Genomic DNA, 18530 nt, shown 5'->3' with positions numbered 1-18530 from the left:
CCACAGGCACGTGGGGGCATGGTTACGTTGTTTGTTGTTCAGACCATGCCCTCAGCGAGCCACTCCTGCCTTCCAATTGGTCTGTAATCAATAACAGTGGGGCGGAGCCTGGAGTGTCCTGCCACCCACCTCCCACCTGCCTCTTGCCTTGCTCCCCTTTACAAATCTACACCGTCCTGCAACTGATTGCTTCCCTCCATTTCTCGCCTTTTGCCTTATTCCAAGCAACACCCTTGTGCATGTAATATATAAAAGACATCTTATGTTCATACCCTGTTCCCTTCTCTCAGTTACTCCCCCTGCGCTGTTCTCTTATTTCTCCATCTCCCTATTTGTCAAACCCTTCCCCCCACCCCCAATCATGCTTACACTACTCACCGCAGCAGTTGTCATGGTAACGCCACTGCCATACATGTTTGATGAAGTCTCCAACACAAAGACAGCATAAAGGTTCAAAAGAGAAAGCGGCATAAATGCAGTGAGTGAATGAGGAGACCTGAGGGCCTCTCCATGTCTTTATTAAATAATAACAATAAAAAAATCATTGGCATTTTAAAAAATGATAAACATTCAGAATTAAGGCATTGTCTGTAACACTGGGAAATAAAGCGTCTTTGTGTCTCTTTCCAAAAAAAAAATGCACAAAACTTACAAATATATCCATCAGTAATTTTTCAGATACAAAATAAAGTTTTGAAAAGAAATAGCAAGCAGCGCTGGAAAGCCATATACTGCATGTAACACAGAAACAGGCATGCACAAACACAGCTGGAAAGCTATTCTCAGGACATTGTTCCACAGATATCTTTGAATGGATGGGTGCACAATGCAATATTCCTTGGGGACCAAACAAATTTTCCACTTAAGTTCCTCAGCTGCTGCATCTCTCTCACACACACACACACACACACACACACACAAACACACACACACACCACGCATATGCATAAAAACATTCAAACAATGCACTGCAGATACATAGTAGATACATCACTACTCTCTCTCGAGGACCCATCTTTGGAAGAGTAATGTTGTTGTGCCATTACAGGGTAAAATAATGTGCTTTACTGGACCACAAGAAGAAGCCCTGAAAAAGGCCCTCAGTTTTGTATGGGGGGGTTGGTAAAGCCCCCCATAACCCCCCCTCAAGGGGCATGCATGATAGTTCCTTCACATTCTGCACGTACACTTAAATGAAGAAGGCGGGGTCACATGGTAGGACAGCTACAGCTGATTGGCGGCTTCACACAACAGGAAGCTAAGGGCGGGCCACATTCAGAGGAGCCTGAGGTCAGGAGGCGTCCAAACTGCACAAGAAAAGGAATGTTCTCAGTAGAGGAGCAATAGTTCCTGTATATGCTGTCTGTGACAGGATACCCCAGGTAAAATGGCGCGTCCCTCTCCACGGCTAGCAAACTCCACAGAGCAGAGAGAGTCACAAGCCGATGCTGTGAGGTGAAGGGGGCTGTATCTCAGAGTGCCCACTCCACAGTGGAAATGAGTACAGTGGGGAGTGACTCGGTGGTGACGTCCATGGAGGGCCGTACGCTGGTCGTCACTCAGACAGAGGCAGTTTCAGCTGGGCTACAAAACAGAGTGTCCCCTGCGTAAGGTGGCTTTTGTGCTCCTGGGCGTCCCACAGTGAGCGCTGTGTGCTTGTCTGGATTTGTGTCCTGACAGTTCTGCAAGGTCCACGGGGGAAAAGTGCTAGAAAACCTTTGTCTTCACAGGGGCGTCAAAATCGGAGATTATTGCTCTGTTCCTGCATTGCCGCGGAGGTTCACCTCCATCGAGTGACTTTCAAATGGATGGGTGGGCAGGGGGTGAGGAGAGAGGGATGGTTGGAGTGGCTTGTGATTGGATGAGTGGACAGAGGAGGATGAGAGAGGGATGGGCGGAGTGGCTTGTGATTGGATGAGTGGACAGAGGAGGATGAGAGAGAGATGGGCGGAGTGGCTTGTGATTGGACAGGTAGGTAGAGATGGAGGAAAGAGATACGTATGGAGTGTCATGTGATTGAATGGATAGGGAAAAGTCATGGGGGAAAGACAGAAGCAGCCTCAGTAGGAGGAGCATAAGAGGGGGAACAGGATGGAGTAGAGAGTGTATGATGGAAAGAAGGAGAGAAAATTGGTCAAAGAAGAGAGATTATGGGTTCCTGGGGATCCATCATGGTGCTCTTCACATAAAGGTGGACCCCTCAGTCAGACATTGCAACTGTTTCTCAATGATGCTGCGGAGATATTTGTACCTTTGGCGTGAAATAGAGAGAGAAGTTGGGAAAGAAAGAGACAGAGGGTGGGGTGGGGAAGACACAGCACAAAAATGAGAAATAAGCATAAAAGAAACAGTGCAAATTCTAATGCAAAATTACATTGTCAAATTGGATTATTGATGCAGCAGGCTGAAGTTGCCCTGATGCCTGTCAACCCCCATAGCGTTGCCTTCATTTGTCTCCCCCTGGTGGACACAAAATAGTCCTACATGTTGTGGTCATATTAACCACCTGACTCTAAACCCACACTAAACATCAGCATGAAGTCATCGCAGTACATTGGGAGGTTCGGAGATTACAGGACACTATGTGACGTAGACACGTATGTAAAAAGAGAAAGCCTGTGATCTAAGCCGAGAACAGCGAGAAGCAAGTACCTTTTCATGAGTTTCTGCACCTCTCTGTCCTCCTCCTCCTTCAGTTTGATGATGAAACTCTGTAATACCGGCATCTCAAACTTGATGTACTGTGCCACCTGTAGGAGAGGGCAGACAAAGGGTCACGGTGTCACATATCAAGGTTATAGGGGTCACATGGTACGAAGGTTGCAGGGTGTCATGGTCACAGGGTGTCTGAGTGGAAAGGAGTGAAAAGGGTCTCACATCGTAGGTGACCTCCTCTCCCAGGTCCTGCTCCATGAGGAAGACCTTGCAGACCTGCTCACATGGACCTTGGAGCACGCGCACTGCCAGGGGGTGGTCAGCACGCTTCAGCTTCGCCCGCTCTGGAATGCACACACACAGCATTACACACACGCGCAGTGTTGTAAACATGCACACACATACAAACACACCCTGTTTTACATGCACGCTGTTATACATAGTTATACACTGTCAGGCACAGCCACTCACCCCCGCTGGTGTGGACGAGGTAAAGGGCAAAGTCGTCGGGGCTGTTCTCAATCTTAAACTTGCTGAGCAGCACGCGCAGAACCTGAGCGGTGGTCATGCAGCTGTTAATGCGAACATTTGTCACCGAGCCATACGCAGGCGTGAACACGGCCGTCTGAGGGAGGGAGGGAGGGAGGGAGAGAGAGAGAGAGAGAGAGAGAGAGAGAGAGAGAAGGACATTTTTGAAAAAAAGAAAACAAGAGAACTGCAAATATGAAATGGACAAAAACCCACATTAAACTTATATTCAAAAGACATCACCTTTTACATTATGTTTCACTCATTCCGAAAGCATTTATAAAGACAGCACAAGGTTTGTTTTCTTCGCAGTATAGCATAGCCCATCTTTTAAGGCCCATTCACATCTAAATTCTTGTAATCTATTGTTTCATAAAATGTACATTCCCGTTTCAGTCTGGAAATTGTCACTGTCTTTAGAATTAAAACAATATCAGTGACTCGGTGTCCATCTCGACAGGCCTCGTGTGATTTGTACATTGCCAGTTTTCCCACTCCAAGAACTAAATTAGCAAGCATGCACAGGTAATGAATCTCGTTCTTGTATTTTATCCCACTGTACTTCATCTGGATATTTACTGTTATTTTATTACAGTATACGGAATATGTCCTCTTCTGTAACACAAAAATCACATTTATTTTGAGTATTTTGGTTACACTTCAGAACAGCAATGCTACTTGGTGCAACTACTACATGATGGATCCTTCATTGGAGGCCACCAAATCATCCAGAGCGAGGGCTTTTTTAAATCAACCTTCAGGACTGCAAAACCTGCCTTTAAGCTCCTATCCTGGTCCACCACTGATTATCAATAAAGGTCGACCAACTTTTCCACTGCCCTCTACAGATGACTCCATTAGATACACGATGGGATCTGAGTCTGTCTGTATCTTGTAAAGAACTCCACCTAAAACATTGCCTGCTGACTGCCACAACACACCCTCCCTGTTGCTTAGGGACTTTATTAGCAGAAGCTGGTGCATAACACTATGTTATACAGTGTGTCTGCTATACCTTGTGGTTGTAGTAGTGGCCGTTGATGGAGAATCGGTGGCGCCTGATTCGCCGCTGATCGCTAGGCGATCGCCGGGTGCCTCGCCTCAAAACCCCTGCATCGCTCTTTGTCCTCAGGAGCTGAGGGGAGTCTTCCTCACCCTCGCCAGGAGCTGACAGACAGAGACAGACATTCACAATAATGAGAGTGTCAGTACCCGCTGAAAACAAGTATTACATAAAACAGTGAGTCACAACTCTGCACATATCTTCAACTGAGTCCCCCAGAGGACTCTTCAAACCCAACTGCAAAACCCTGATGCAAGTCCCTTTATGTCTTCTGCTACTTCTGATGAAGAATAACCCGCTGGTGCAGCTAACCTGACACAGATCAGAGTGAATCAAACTATGGTAAGAGCTAAAATCTCCCATCTTCACCGCAGACAAACCTAAACAGAAAACACTCTGTCTGAGTGGCTGGCAGAAGAGCTGGCACTCTGAATGTGTCTGCACTGCCTTTTTCACAGATTCTGTCATTTGTGGTTTCAAATACTCTAGGGTTCACACGCTGTTCCTGGACTGCAGTGTGCACCGGAACATCTGTATTCTACCACTTCTGTTTAACAGGCGTTTGTTGAATTATTATGTAAATACACACATTAATCACTTACTTACGGCAGTACTACATGACATATGTGTTTCCTGCTTTGCACAATTATCTATTATGAATACAGTACAATATACATTGAGTTCTCCATTTGGGAGGATCTCATGAATTCCCCGTGAATGGTGAGGGACAATTGCACTATTTGCAAAATATCAGCTAACAGTTATATCATATTACAATAGAAGGCGAAAGACAGATGGGAAGCTGGGGGCAGGCATATGGCATAAGGGTTATATTAATGAAGACAAGAATATGCCTAAAGTAAAACTAAAAATACACCACACCACAGTCAGCTGATCTTCACCCACTGAGCTGTCATTCAACATAATATAATTTTCATTTCTGTTCCTTGACCCTTGACATGAGTTCCCTCTCACTTACCTGGTTCTCCTTCCTCCTTCACAGGGCTCTCTTTTGATTGGCCCTCAGTGCCTGTAACCTCAATGGAAGGAGGGCTTTGCTGGGAACCCTCCTTACTGCAGAGAGAGAGAGAAAGAGTGGGAGAGAGAGTGTGATAAAAATATAAGGTTAATAAATGAGATCCTGTTTCCCTAGATCAAAGACTGTGCAGTCACTGCGAGATACAGGAGACAGATGCGAAACCTGTAAGAAAATACATAATATAGTGTGACAAAAAAGCTTCCCACAATTCAAAAAAATCAATCTTGAAGTTCACCCTGCTTCCTAGCATACCAAAAATCTCAATTTTGCTGGGTAAATATAAAAAAATCTACCTACCGAGCAGCTAAACAAGCGCTCCTCCTGCCATGAGCTGATGTAAACTCATATAAAATATTGCAAATATATTACAGTAGAACTATTCCTGTCCATACTGTCTGAACAGAAATAAATTTGTTTGTTCAATTTGTATATTGTCATGCCAATAAATCTGCACTTGAATTTTAATTGGAACCAGAATGGAAGCATATTTGCATAAACAAGCTGGTCTGGAACTCAGCAGCTCAGCAGCTCAGCAGCAGGACTCAGAATAGTTGGTGCTGCAGCTGATTGTGTATGTTGTAAGGAGTTCAGTGTTAGTCCGCAGTCCTGCACCAGTTCAGCAACTTTTGCATCAGGCGTGCACATGCCAGCTTCTCCATTGACCTCTGACCTTTGTGCGCCCAGATTGCAGCCTGAGTGCCAGGATGTGGAGGAGGGAGGTGGTCTGATCCGCTCCTTGTCATCCTGCATTTGCAGCCTGATTGGTCGGCGGAGCCCCCAGAAGATATTGAGCAACCCCTCGACAATCAGCTCCCCTTCCTCCTGTGGTGGTCACGCCGAGACAAAATGATGAACAAAGTGCCCTCACAGCCATCAGGTACACATGCATGGTGTAATGCATGAAGGACTGATAATCCCACATGAAATGAGAGAGTCTTGAAATAGCCTACAGATGTGCAAGTAATTCTCATTCCTCTACAAACAACCCACAATACAAGATCTGAAATTATACACATCCCTCAAGGGTCATGCTTAATTATTGACCAGATGCAGAGAAGGGAATTATACAGCCCTCAAACCAAGGCACTACTGCATGTGTGGGGGTAGTAAGTGGGTGGGGTATATGGGAGAATAGGGAAGGAGGAGAAAAAGAGAGAGAGGAGGGAGAGGAAGATACAAGGCAGATCTGATGGGAAAGACAGATGTAGGCAACTGCAGTACATGAGGTGTAAACTACAAAGCACTTTGAGCCAAAGAGCACGGTGTCTCACCTCTCTGTGGCGGAGCTGGAGCGACTGTCCCTCATAGTACAGATTATATGTTTTGAGGTGCGACAGCAGGGCACTCCTGGAACAACAAGCCGAAATAATCCCCTCATCAAACCGAACCTTCTGCACTGGACTCGCCCATATGATTCCATCAAAATTTCCAAGTCTTTGCAGAAAGTGCTATTCAAGCAAAATTCCCCAAATAAACTGGCACTATTACAATAGTATAATCCCTGGATTTTAAAATGTGTTGGCGATCAGGACTGAATCCAGGGGTTAGTCAATAAGCCATTAACCTTTAGCTTCTGGTCATACTTGTGTGGCTAATACACCTGTAGCAGAATAACAGAACAGGTGTAGTTACTGGCATGTGCTATAGTGTTAATAGAGGGTGTGGCAGTCCGAGACCAGCCAGGTCCTCCAGTCCAAACAGCTGAAGAGCCCAGAGGCTCAGTGATTGGCAGCACAGCAGGCAGTGTGGCAGCTGTCTGCTCGGCTGTCCTGGTCTTACTTGCTGACGAATTTGTTCTCCCCAATCTGAACGGAGTCCTGTCCATCATCCATCATCGTTCAGTGGGAGCAGCATGGGCGGGGCTGAAGGGAGGGGACAGAGAGGAGCTGATTAACCAATAGCGGAGCCTGGGACACTTGAGGATATCACAGACAAAGGCAGGCTCACAGTGAGCAGTACGATCTTTAACCCTTTTTGTAAGCTCTAAAATATTTCCAACTACCCCTCAGGGTGACTTATATCAGCTTGTGCACACCTACTGTTCTAGAATTTGGTTATGACATCAAAATAATATTTCAAAATATAATTATAAGAACAGATAATATGACATAAATTGCACATAGCAACTATTTGTATACTTTATTTTCGCGAATGTTAGCTAATTTGGGAGTCAGAACTGTGTTATGCTGCTTATTTTGCAACTTGTGAATCTGCATTGAAAAATAAATCATATTGCATTCGTGGTATGTTTTAGTTGAACAAGAAGTGGGTTTAGAAAGAATATTGCTTTGTTGCACAGCCGTTCTAATCTAGTGTTCTAATCACACTGGTTTGACTGTACGCTGTAGGGACCACTCTAGAATGATCACACCCGTTTACGCGAAAGGGTTAGGTCAGCACAGAGTCTTATGACACCTCATGACTCCAGGGACACACAGACACATGGGAACAGACGTGCACTCTTCCTCCGCTCCAAACACACACATACACACACACGAACAGACACACAGACACACACACACAAGCACCACATGGTCATAGCTACAGGGTGAATGACTGCTCGAACTCCAAGAGCGTGTTCACTGCACAGACTTGGCCACAGAGGTCACATTGTGCAGTTGACCTGGCGCCCTGCCAGGAAGTTGTTTGTCGCCACACACAGAAGAACACTCAAAGTCAAATGCCTGTTCGCTTCGGCTATGCTTCACCATTGTGTCTGACTACATTACAGTTCCTCTCCAAAAGGAACCTCCATCCTCTTCCCCGTGACATCACATCCTGCTATCAGTTATGGGCCACTGGCCACAAAATGCTACAATGGCTAAACGCCAGTCATGAGAAGCAGGGCGAGTCACCAGAGGTCACGATGTGCTGGAGATGAAATCAAAGGGAGTCAGGAACAGGGAAGTACTTTATTGTCGTTTTGCTTGCTGTTGAAGAGGCATTGCGCAACAGACTGATTGCAGCAACAGATTACCACTGAGACCAATCAGACTAAATGCAAAACAGTGGCCTGGTGACAGCACAACCACAGCCACTGAAAAGCCACGCTGGGTTGGACTCCTGGGTGATGGAGGCCCAGCCTTCTGGATGGGGAAGAGAGGGGGTATCTGAACCTTAGGGTGAGCATGTGTTTGAGGAAGCCACCTCCCCTCCCCCCTTCAGCGCAACTCTTCCTCTTTGCTAAAGCTCACACAGGAAGCACTGACTATTCTTACACACTCATTTACACTTCCTCACTTCTGCTGTAGACTCACAGATGCAGAGAAACCATACACTCTCTCTCACACACACACATATACACACACACACTTCACAGAGATAGTCACAGAGACTTCAGAGATAGTCTATAGCACTATGTCACCATCTATGGCTCCATGAAATATTAAATATCCAATCAAAACCACTGCACATTTCTATTAATATTTAAGCATCTGCATTAGGTCCCGCCCGACACACATCCAACTGAACTTAACCCTTCTCTTCCATAGCTGTGATACAGGCTGCAGTACAGGCTGTCTGTGGGTAACATGGTGTTTGGCACTGCATTATAGGATGTGAATATGGCCTTACTGCTTGGAAACCAGCCCAAATAAAGTCTCTACTCACAACAGGAAGCATTATTATTCATTGAAATAAAATGAACTAAGACATGGTCACTTCTCAAAGGGCAGTATGGGATAAATGGACACTGAAGTTCAACATCATGTCATTACTATAACTGTTTTCTGTCATGTGGTTTGGTCACAGTTTATACAGTATTATACTTAACATGGATATACTTACAGGAGCATGCTAATATCATTTTTATCACTTTAATAGTGACATTTTTACATACCATGCACTAGACCCCTCTTCGCCAGCCATCATGACATGCAGTTGTTTACAAACCCTGTTTACAGAAGCAATGCCTTGAGAGGTGTTATATGCACCTCATGAAGGCTTTATGAATATATACTTCTGCCTCTACTGTGCAGCAGGTGCTGGGTTAGGCTCCTAGACTCTCAGGTGGTTGTAGTCAGAGGGATACTGTCTGTCTTTCATGAGACGGTCCTTTGGAGCTAAACATGGAAACTTCCACTCTCTCCCTCTCCCCAGGGCTTTGTGCTCCTTGTTCTTTGGCCTGAAGTGCTGGCACAGCTTTGCCTCTCTCAGTAATTTGACACTGCTAGCATAAGTCAGTCGTGTATGAAGAGACTTCAGCTGAAACTCAAGAGTAATAGTGCATGAGCAAACACATGTGTACTACACCACAGCCCAGCTCTGAAACTATGAATTACAGATTTACAATACACACACACACACACAAGGCAGCACTGAAACCAGTGTTAATGACCGCTCTGTATCTCTCTCATAAATGTACATGCACACACACACATACACATACACGCACACACACACACACACACAAGCCAGCACTGAAACCAGTGTTAATGACCGCTCTGTATCTCTCTCATAAATGTACATGCACACACACATGCACACACATACACATACACATACACACACGCACACACACAAGCCAGCACTGAAACCAATGTTAATGACCGCTCTGTATCTCTCTCATAAATGTACATGCACACACACACATACACACACACACACATGCACACACACACATACACACACACGCACGCACACACACACACACACACAAGCCAACACTGAAACCAATGTTAATGACCGCTCTGTATCTCTCTCATAAATTTACATGCACACACACATGCACACATACACATACACATACACACACACACACACATACGCGCACACACACACACACACACACACACACACACACACACACACACACACACACACACACACACACACACACACACATTCTCTCCCTAACAGAGACGTACAGGAAACATGCTCGCACAGTGTACACTGATTATAAACACAGATATGCTGATACACCCGAGGACAATACTGAGATACACACACACACACACACAGGAGCAGCAGTTGTTTTGACTGTCTGAAAAGTCTGAAAGCCAGATATACAGACCAACAGGCTTTTGTGCTGTGTTGCATCTGAAATTACAGCCGTTGGAGAAGATTACTGGAAACTGCCCCAGAAATAGAGAGAGCCTTCCCTGGGGTACCACTCCAGGTCATATATAAAAGACCCTGTCAAAGAGGATCATGGGATTGTGTCCCCCCTTTGACCCACATTTTGCCCTTTCCTTCACCCTCTCCTTCTTCTTTCTCTTCCCTTCCAACTCACTTCAACTCACATCTGCATTTTTCCTCCACATCCTATTCCTTCCTTTTCTTCTTCTCACTTAATCCTCACAACCCCCCCCCCCCCCCCCCCACTTCCTCTCTGTCTCTCAAATGAGAGTTGACACTCTTCCATCCACGTCAGTGCTGACCAAATCAGATTCAAATTAAAAAGTCTTCATTTGCATGGCAAGTTAGCTTGCTTTACAAAAGCATTGACATGCAAGGAAAAATACAGCAATGCAACAACAGACAAAACAGACTAAAGCACATCTGTATTCCCCGTTCTAAGAGAATTTCACGCAGTTTGTTTTGTTGTTTAGTTGTTAATCATTATTTCCCTCTCTGGCTTTTATTATACATCCATCTGTTTGTTTGGCTCTTTTCCCTTTCTCTTTGTCAATGTCTCCCATACACACAGAGCACTCTTCCACTCCTGTCCCTCTCTCCAAATTCACGCCTCTTTAAGAGGAACAAACAGGTTTTTCAAGATTATTGGAGGCACCCTAAAGCATTTACAACAACCTATGTGTCTTTCATGAAACCTCTCATTCTTTGCCTCTTCCTGACATTTCTTTTCCCTGTTGCTACAACTCTCCTCTGTATCTCTGAATCTTAAACCTTAAGTGGTCACTCTTCTCCCACTACAGAAGAGTTTCGAAACTTGCGGTTATCGCTCCTTTGGGCTAAATAAGCCATTGGCATCCTCAGCAACCATCCTCCCCCAGCCCTCCTCAACCTTCAGACGTGACAAATGGCCAGTCTGGTTTATTGGCTGGGATATGGTCGGTTGTTATCGTCATGGCGACCCTCAAAACAGTTGCGAACAGACCCCCAGCTCCATAGTTTGTGGTGCCAGAGATTGAGCAAAGCTCTGTGGAATTTCACCAGCTCCTTCTGTGGCTTTATGTTTAAACACACTAACAGGATTGGAATACTGATAAAAGATCAATGGACTGGTGTAAAACAACTCAAAACCCTAAATCATATCCATTAGAAATCTTTTTGACTTGTTGCTGCAGTGCCATATATTTACACTTCAGGAGTCTTCCAGTAAAAAAATGCAACATAACTACTACCTCTATAAAGCATTAATTCCACACTATGTATTTGCTTAATAGAAATCCTTCTGTACTTTTACAGCGTTCTGGTTACCAGCCCTGTTCCCTAACCATGCATGCCATGTTATATGTTACATTAACTCAGTATAAACTTTAGTACCAAATTGGTTTGTTCTTATTATCACAGTTTCAGAGTGGGTTGAGTATTTGTTGAGTTGCTATTTGCATCGTGTTTTGTTACACCATGCAGAAGCTTTGCAGCTTTGGCCTAATATTATCTATTGTATAAAGATAGTTATTTAGTGAAAAATTCAGGTTAATTCAGGATACAACTGGAGTGACAGCTGGGATTTTTGGCTGTACAAGCCCAGTTCCATAACCATTCTGAACTAATATCATAACGGGATCATTAACAAACATCAATAATGAATCCATTAACTCATACTAACAACCTGAAATGCCTCGATTCTCTCGTCAACTCGTACGTGTTATCATGACTTTGCAAGGTCATGTGTATTTCTGTTCTAAGACCAGAAACGCACAGCAGAAACATCAATGGAATTGTTACGTAAGCCAGTCATCATGTCCAATGATAGGCAGTTGTGTTCAACTTCTTGATCTTTTGGGGCTTGGTCTCGAACCGCTTGCATCTGATCTCGAACACTATACCCACTGGTAGCTTTTTTGTCACTAAGCTTATTCACGCTCCCTTATTCCCTCTGATAGAAACTGACTGTCTAGACAGATAACTTTTCTCTACAATCATACAGAGTACTCAAATGCAGCTATGGGGCTCATGTCAGGACTGCTACCTCATGTGTACAAGGCATGTGCTAGCTACCAACATCCTGTAACGTTAGCAAGCTAACGAGTCCATTATAAAAAAAAACGAACACTGACCACTACAGAAGGATGACTCTAAGGAGTCGATCGATAAATGCTTCAATAATCGTATTAACATGTCAATAGGTCTTTCGCTGCTGGCAAATGAACATGCTCTTACTTCATAAAAATGTTCTTCCACGTCACTAACAGCTGGCATATTTATGCAGAAAACACTTACTTTGTTGCGTACGTGATTTCCCTTACTCAAGTCGTTCTTTCTCTTTTTTTTCAAGAGAAGGGTGGGGTGAAGGGTTCTTTAAACCCTCCGAGAAGGCTGAGTCCCTGACGCATGTGTCGCTCGGCGGATACCCTCTCCGTCTGGAGGCGTGCAGCTCGGTTCGTATCTGCCCGACGCATCGGAATCGTCCCTCGAACTGGGAGGTGGAGAAGGCGGCCCCCCCATCTATCTGTTATACTGGGCTCCTCAACGGGCGACCGACCAATCAGCGTTCCGTTTGACGCCCCATTGTTTGTTGCCACTACGCAACGCAGATAAACGTGACGCGAACTGGCTCGCGACGAGAGAGGGTCAGTTTGACATCTTTGCTTCTCATCACGGATAGATTACGTTGCGAGAGTGACTGTGAGTCCGTTACTGGTGTTCGTTCTGAGCCATCCGTGTGAACGTTAATTTACATGTAGGACTGTTATCCCGTCTTGACATATTTCCTACGATGCGATCCTGAACCGCCATTGTCAGGATAATATGCTGTGTTTTAATGTGCAACATGCATGGACATGCGATTTCCTCGTTATATTCCACTCATTTGCATACAAAGAATTGAATAATTGTGCAAAATAACGAAGTGAATCTTCGAAAAAATAATGGCAAATGCAAGTGTGGTTTAACTGAACTCAAGACATAAAAGAACACGACAATCATCTTGAGTTTCCCTCTCAGTTTGTTAGTGACCAACAGAGGACACACTTCGTGACATTGAGTCTTTGACAGGGGAAAACTTGTAATTTTCCAAAAAAATCAAGAAACCTTGGATTGTCCTTAGGACACCCTAAACTAACTTTGTGAAATCTCAGATGGGTAGAGAGCATGAATTATTCTCTTTCACCATGCTAATCCAATCATTTCCTTCATTAACATCTGTTCGTTCAGTGAAACCCCTCTCTCTCTAGAGGGAGCTTAGTATCAGACATTCAATTGTGGCTGGTGCAGTGAGCAGATTCAACATTAATGATCCTAAATCCGTGAAATCCCATCATGCAAAAGTCACAATGCAGAAAGAGTTATTACTTATCACTGCAGACGCACAGACAGCTCCCACAGGGCTTAACCTAGAAACGAGTGATCCCCACAAACGACCACATATCCCTTTAAAGATGCAGGAACAAGAGCATTATTTATGCCATTCCTCCGCGCTACATGTTTCAGTAACGTGCTTTGTCTGCTTACCAACGTGCCATGTAGAAGCGGAAACAGTGGGATCAGCGTTATATTTGTATGCTGAAACATTCCTTAGAAAAAAAGAAACTACATAATTCCTCATCTGTAAAGAGGCACCCCTTCCCCAAACCTACAAATCACAAAGACTATACTGAGGATTCATTGTAGAACATCTTTTATTAAATAGTTTTTAAGAAGGAATAATACACTTATTACTACAATTAGTATACACAATGTGTGGTCCAGGAATTTATAGCATTCTGTAACATCTCTATACATTTCTGTTTAAAGTCTCATATTCAATATTCTTTCTCTTTACAATTATTGACATGAAATAGGAAGCAATGATAGAAAAATACAAAGTGAAAAAAATTCTAGCAGACATAAATCATCAAAATTTCACTTAACTACAGATTTTACAAATAAGATAAGAACATTCTCTTTCTTAAATAGAGAAGTAACACAAACCATTTGCTTTGCAGCGAGATGGTTTAAACAGATGCGTTTCTTAACATACAAACACTTCTTTTGACTGTAAAAACGTAACTATGATATATAATATATTAAAAATAATTCAAAACTTGCAAAATGAAAGACAATGTCTTGACAAATACACCATATCTCTTCCCCTTCAAAATAACTGAAAGGAGGTTCTATGTGTAACACACACACTAGTTTCTTTATAACCACTTTTCCTTCATCACTATATCAGAATGACCTCTCAGACTCTGGCAAAAGTGTGAACATACACATATATGGATACATCTTGTCCACCAGATACAGAAAAAGCACTCTCATATTTTCCTCATCTCTGCTCTTGTTCAATGGTTACTTGCGACTGGGAGAATAATAGATGCCTATGATTACCACCACGCTGAGCCATCTGTGAATGATAAATCAATGGCAAGCAACAAAAAAGAGCATCCGCTAAAGGAATACAATGTAAAGTGTAAAAGGTGTGCGATAAAGAAACATACATTGTTTTACCAGTGCTGGGAGAGTGAGGCTTTGTAAAGCCCACAATGCATGGAAATACCATCTGCTCTCAATCACCGACTAACTTGAACCAATCAAAAACACTGTACTAAGTACAATATGACTTCTTAAACTAAGTGAGTCACCAATAACGTAGTCTCACTTTCCCATCACTACATTTTACAGCTCAACAGGGGTTAAAGGGGGTGTTTACAATATATGCTGCATAAAACTGACCAAGGTCTCAACCTCTGCATTATATATTGTTTGTAAGTGTGTGTGTGTGTATGCCTTACTATGGTACAAAAATACCACCCTCTCCACCAGGAATTAAATCAATTAAAGATTCAATCTTACTGTAATGTCACTTTGCACAATTCTTTGCTTAAGGACAGTTGGACAGGTAATGCCTCTGAAGTGGATGCACGGAATACACTTGTACAAAAAAAAGAAAAAAAAAAAAGGCAGCAAGTGGTGTAAGGGTTTGAGTGTTTGGCTCTGGGCAAATCCTAGGCTTGAGTTCTGGGTGACAAAATGTAAACCTCCTCAGGTTAACATGCAGAAAGGGACAGTTCAGAGAATTCTCCAGGAATATCTGCCTCTCAGACCTAGCTGTTTAGCCACGACACCACAATTCAATTACTGATTCAGTAATTACTGATTCAATTCAATTATGTTCCCACCTCCAACTATTGGTTAACTTGACTAATAAATGACTGTTGCATTAAACAAAGGACTTTTATGTTGCATGATGAATACGTCCTATGAGTTTTGATGTGGGAGCTACTTATTTGTTTTTCTCCTCCCTCTTCCGCTCCAAAACCTGGATATTATCACAGTGCATGTCAATAATGCTGTTCGCGTGCACACATGCATTTTTAAAATATCTGCATCAGCTTAAAAAAACAAAAATATGGCCTAGTTGACTGTAAAGTCACAAACAGGCTAAAAAACGTGCCTGTTCTTAGCTATGCAACAAATGAAATGAAATGGATACTCAGGAGTTTGTTTGTTCCATGAAATTCTTAATGAAAAAACACATCGCCCTTCATGAGTTTCAAGGATGAAATTATTTTCTAGGATTTCAATAAAATTTTCCACGGGAACACTGCCAGATTAATTGCTAGAACCTCATTTATGTCCAATGCCTCACTGATCATTAAAAATCTTACGTATTGCACTTTTTACTAATACGATGCATGTCTGAGTCCTACCCCGTCCATCTCACGTCACTATCAAACAGACTTTTCAGCAGTGATGGCTGACTTATCTGAACCAACCTATTGCCAATCAATTGCTGTCCACAGAACAACATTAGAATTGGATCAGATCAGCAAGCTGCTTTGAACACGATTATAATCCCAAATACTATGAGGTTATTGATAGCTCACATCCATTTGGGATCTGAAGTGTAGTGATGCAAGAGGCAACAAGATCAGACAACAACGTTGACTAGTGGCCCGAGTGGAATGCCAGCAGCTTTTAGGTTCTGCACGGTCGCTTAACTAGTCACAGAACTGATGAAGGGAAATACTGAGACTCTGTGGTTCTTGTCTCACATCACCAGAGTTCATCATAAAAAGACAGCGATTTGGGCTTGGAGCTGGGGTCACACAGCCCACTATGTTCCCTATGGCAGTGGAAATCATCTTCAGAGCTTCAAAATGGATGGTGGATGGAGAAGACAGCATGTGTTTGTGTGAGATGAAGCTTGCTGAAGATACAAGAACCATGAATAAGACTGTACACTTTCATGAAGCCTCTTCTGAGAAAGATCAAAACAAATGCTAAATAGTAAAAACTGTAGTGCAAACCATGCACACTGAAATAGGTGGACAATAATTTGCAATATTCTAGTGTCTGAATAAACACTCAATTTTACAGATATTCTGAGCGGCATTGGAAAGGCTTTGCATTCAGCGCACTCCAACCATGACAGCTCAAAGCACACCTCCATGACAAGACATCATGGGGCAAACAGAGTCAATGCCTGTTCTCTCTGTCAATAGCACTACATATCACCAAAATGTGTCTTTTTAACACCAAGGTACAGCCTTATAGGACAAAAGCAATGAGGGACACAGCTGGAAAATGCAGACAGGTTGTAAAATCCTGTCCAATCATGGCTGGCCATTGTGGTGAGTGGCGGAGTCACTGGCCAGTCAGAGACCACCAATGCACAGTGAGAGGGATACAAGGCACGGTCAGTGGGTGTGAAGGAACTGGCACTGGCTGGGGAGGGAATGGGGAACAGCCAAGGAGTCATAAAAATGGAGGGTCAAAATAGGAAAGTAGACTGACCCCAGGTCTGGAAGGATTCACAAAACATTTAGCAGTTCAACACCCAGTGCCTTTAATTTTGTTAATAACAACCAGTACTGCAGAATGCCACGGCATGTTTCTTGGAAAAGGACCAGATAAATATGCTGTAAACCTCCAAAACATGTTGTACAATACAGCACCGTTCAACTACAAGCTTCACAATACTAAATGCAACGCAAAGCTCAAAGTAAATAACTAAAACCATGTTTAAATGGCTTAAATGACAGCCGAAATCTTACTTTTCCCGTTTTCCTGTTTGGCAGTAGACTACATACTACAGGTCAACCGATGATGTCTGTCCAATGCTAAGGACAAGTCACTCCACAGCACTTCAACAACTGATATAGGTCTGCAGGCTCTGCGTGTTGGCATGGGTATCTAGGAATAAACTGTTCAGCTTGAGAACATCAAGTAAAATACTGGCCCAGATTCTCTTTTACTCACACAAAAATGGATGCTCTCAAGAACATCCTGATAGAACTCACTTTGAAGTTCCAGACAGTACAGTAAGTCATGGTTTATGAGGCTGACAAAGAACTGAGAGCTTGTAGTCGGATTCTGTAACACCTTTTTATTATACGAGGGGCCCTAGAGGGAACCTCCTGGCCTTCTTCTCAGACACGATCGTTTCGACAACAGTACAGCTCTTGAGCATGGTCTGCATGAGAACCATGGGAAGGAGTGTTCTCTGATGTCACAATGAGGCTCAGGACTGAGAACACCACCCTGTCTGTATGAGCACAGACATTTATGGAAATGACACCAGTGCGTCAGCAATGCAACTTCAGGACTCTCAAATGTAAGGAAAATCTCTTGTAATATTACATCAGCATATCATTCAGTGACTTTGAAAATGGCTTCATCAAGGGTGACATCATCAGTCACCAACTGCAATTATGTTATATACCTGTGCGTAACAGCATTAAAACACATATGCACTGAGCACTTCAACTGTCAAACTTCTCAACAAATAGGGTGCTGACCCAAATTATTAATCTTTTGGACTTTACCATCAGCCAGAATAAGATTGTTGAGTGTTGTGAACAAGTGTTCTAAACGCAACACTTCTGTAGAACAGTTTGACACATGTATAAAAAATACACAGACTGTAACAGGATGAGGACTAGCCTCAGGGACTGTTGAGGTAAAAGTAGTTGTCTGGTTCCCAGAAGTCTTCATGGAAACCAACAAAGGAGCAAACCAAAACACAAACAACGATGATAATAACGCTAATCAAAATGAGACTAGTAAACACACAATCTACAATAGGTAGAATCGCTTGAGTTTCAATACTGCTAGGAACCATAATCTCCTTTTCACTGTCAACAAAATGACCTTCTCTGCATAAAACATCCTGAACCAAATTCAGGTGCCATG

The 18530-nt window shown here is 43.3% G+C and overlaps 1 protein-coding gene across 1 annotated transcript; it reads right to left on the bottom strand.

Annotated features, from left to right (window-relative positions):
* Positions 1–482: 482 nt before the first annotated feature.
* On the bottom strand, positions 483–12827 carry LOC118777788 (ras association domain-containing protein 2-like). Its single transcript, XM_036528947.1, has 10 exons — positions 12636–12827; positions 7065–7147; positions 6557–6632; positions 5956–6107; positions 5226–5320; positions 4199–4350; positions 3127–3280; positions 2878–2999; positions 2653–2750; positions 483–2251 (listed from the first exon to the last, which is right to left on the bottom strand). The coding sequence occupies exons 2-10, from the start codon at positions 7118–7120 to the stop codon at positions 2182–2184; spliced, it is 975 nt and encodes a 324-aa protein (XP_036384840.1). The 5' UTR covers positions 7121–7147; positions 12636–12827; the 3' UTR covers positions 483–2181.
* Between the last annotated feature and the right edge of the window lie 5703 nt (positions 12828–18530).

The sequence above is a fragment of the Megalops cyprinoides genome, chromosome 5 (genome assembly GCF_013368585.1).
Source record: "Megalops cyprinoides isolate fMegCyp1 chromosome 5, fMegCyp1.pri, whole genome shotgun sequence".
NCBI lineage: Eukaryota > Metazoa > Chordata > Actinopteri > Elopiformes > Megalopidae > Megalops > Megalops cyprinoides.
The sequence above is the reverse complement of the archived record's forward strand: the minus strand, read 5'-3'. Positions and strand labels throughout refer to the sequence as shown.

Bases quoted from the DNA above. Each gene is read 5' to 3' on its own strand.
- LOC118777788 (XM_036528947.1), bottom strand. From the start codon at position 7,120: ATGATGGATGATGGACAGGACTCCGTTCAGATTGGGGAGAACAAATTC. The intron at 6,633-7,064 runs GTAAGACCAGGA...TTGTTGTTCCAG, and splicing joins GAGAACAAATTCGTCAGCAA to GAGTGCCCTGCTGTCGCACC. The intron at 5,321-5,955 runs GTCAGAGGTCAA...CTCTCTCTGCAG, and splicing joins TGCAATCTGGGCGCACAAAG to TAAGGAGGGTTCCCAGCAAA.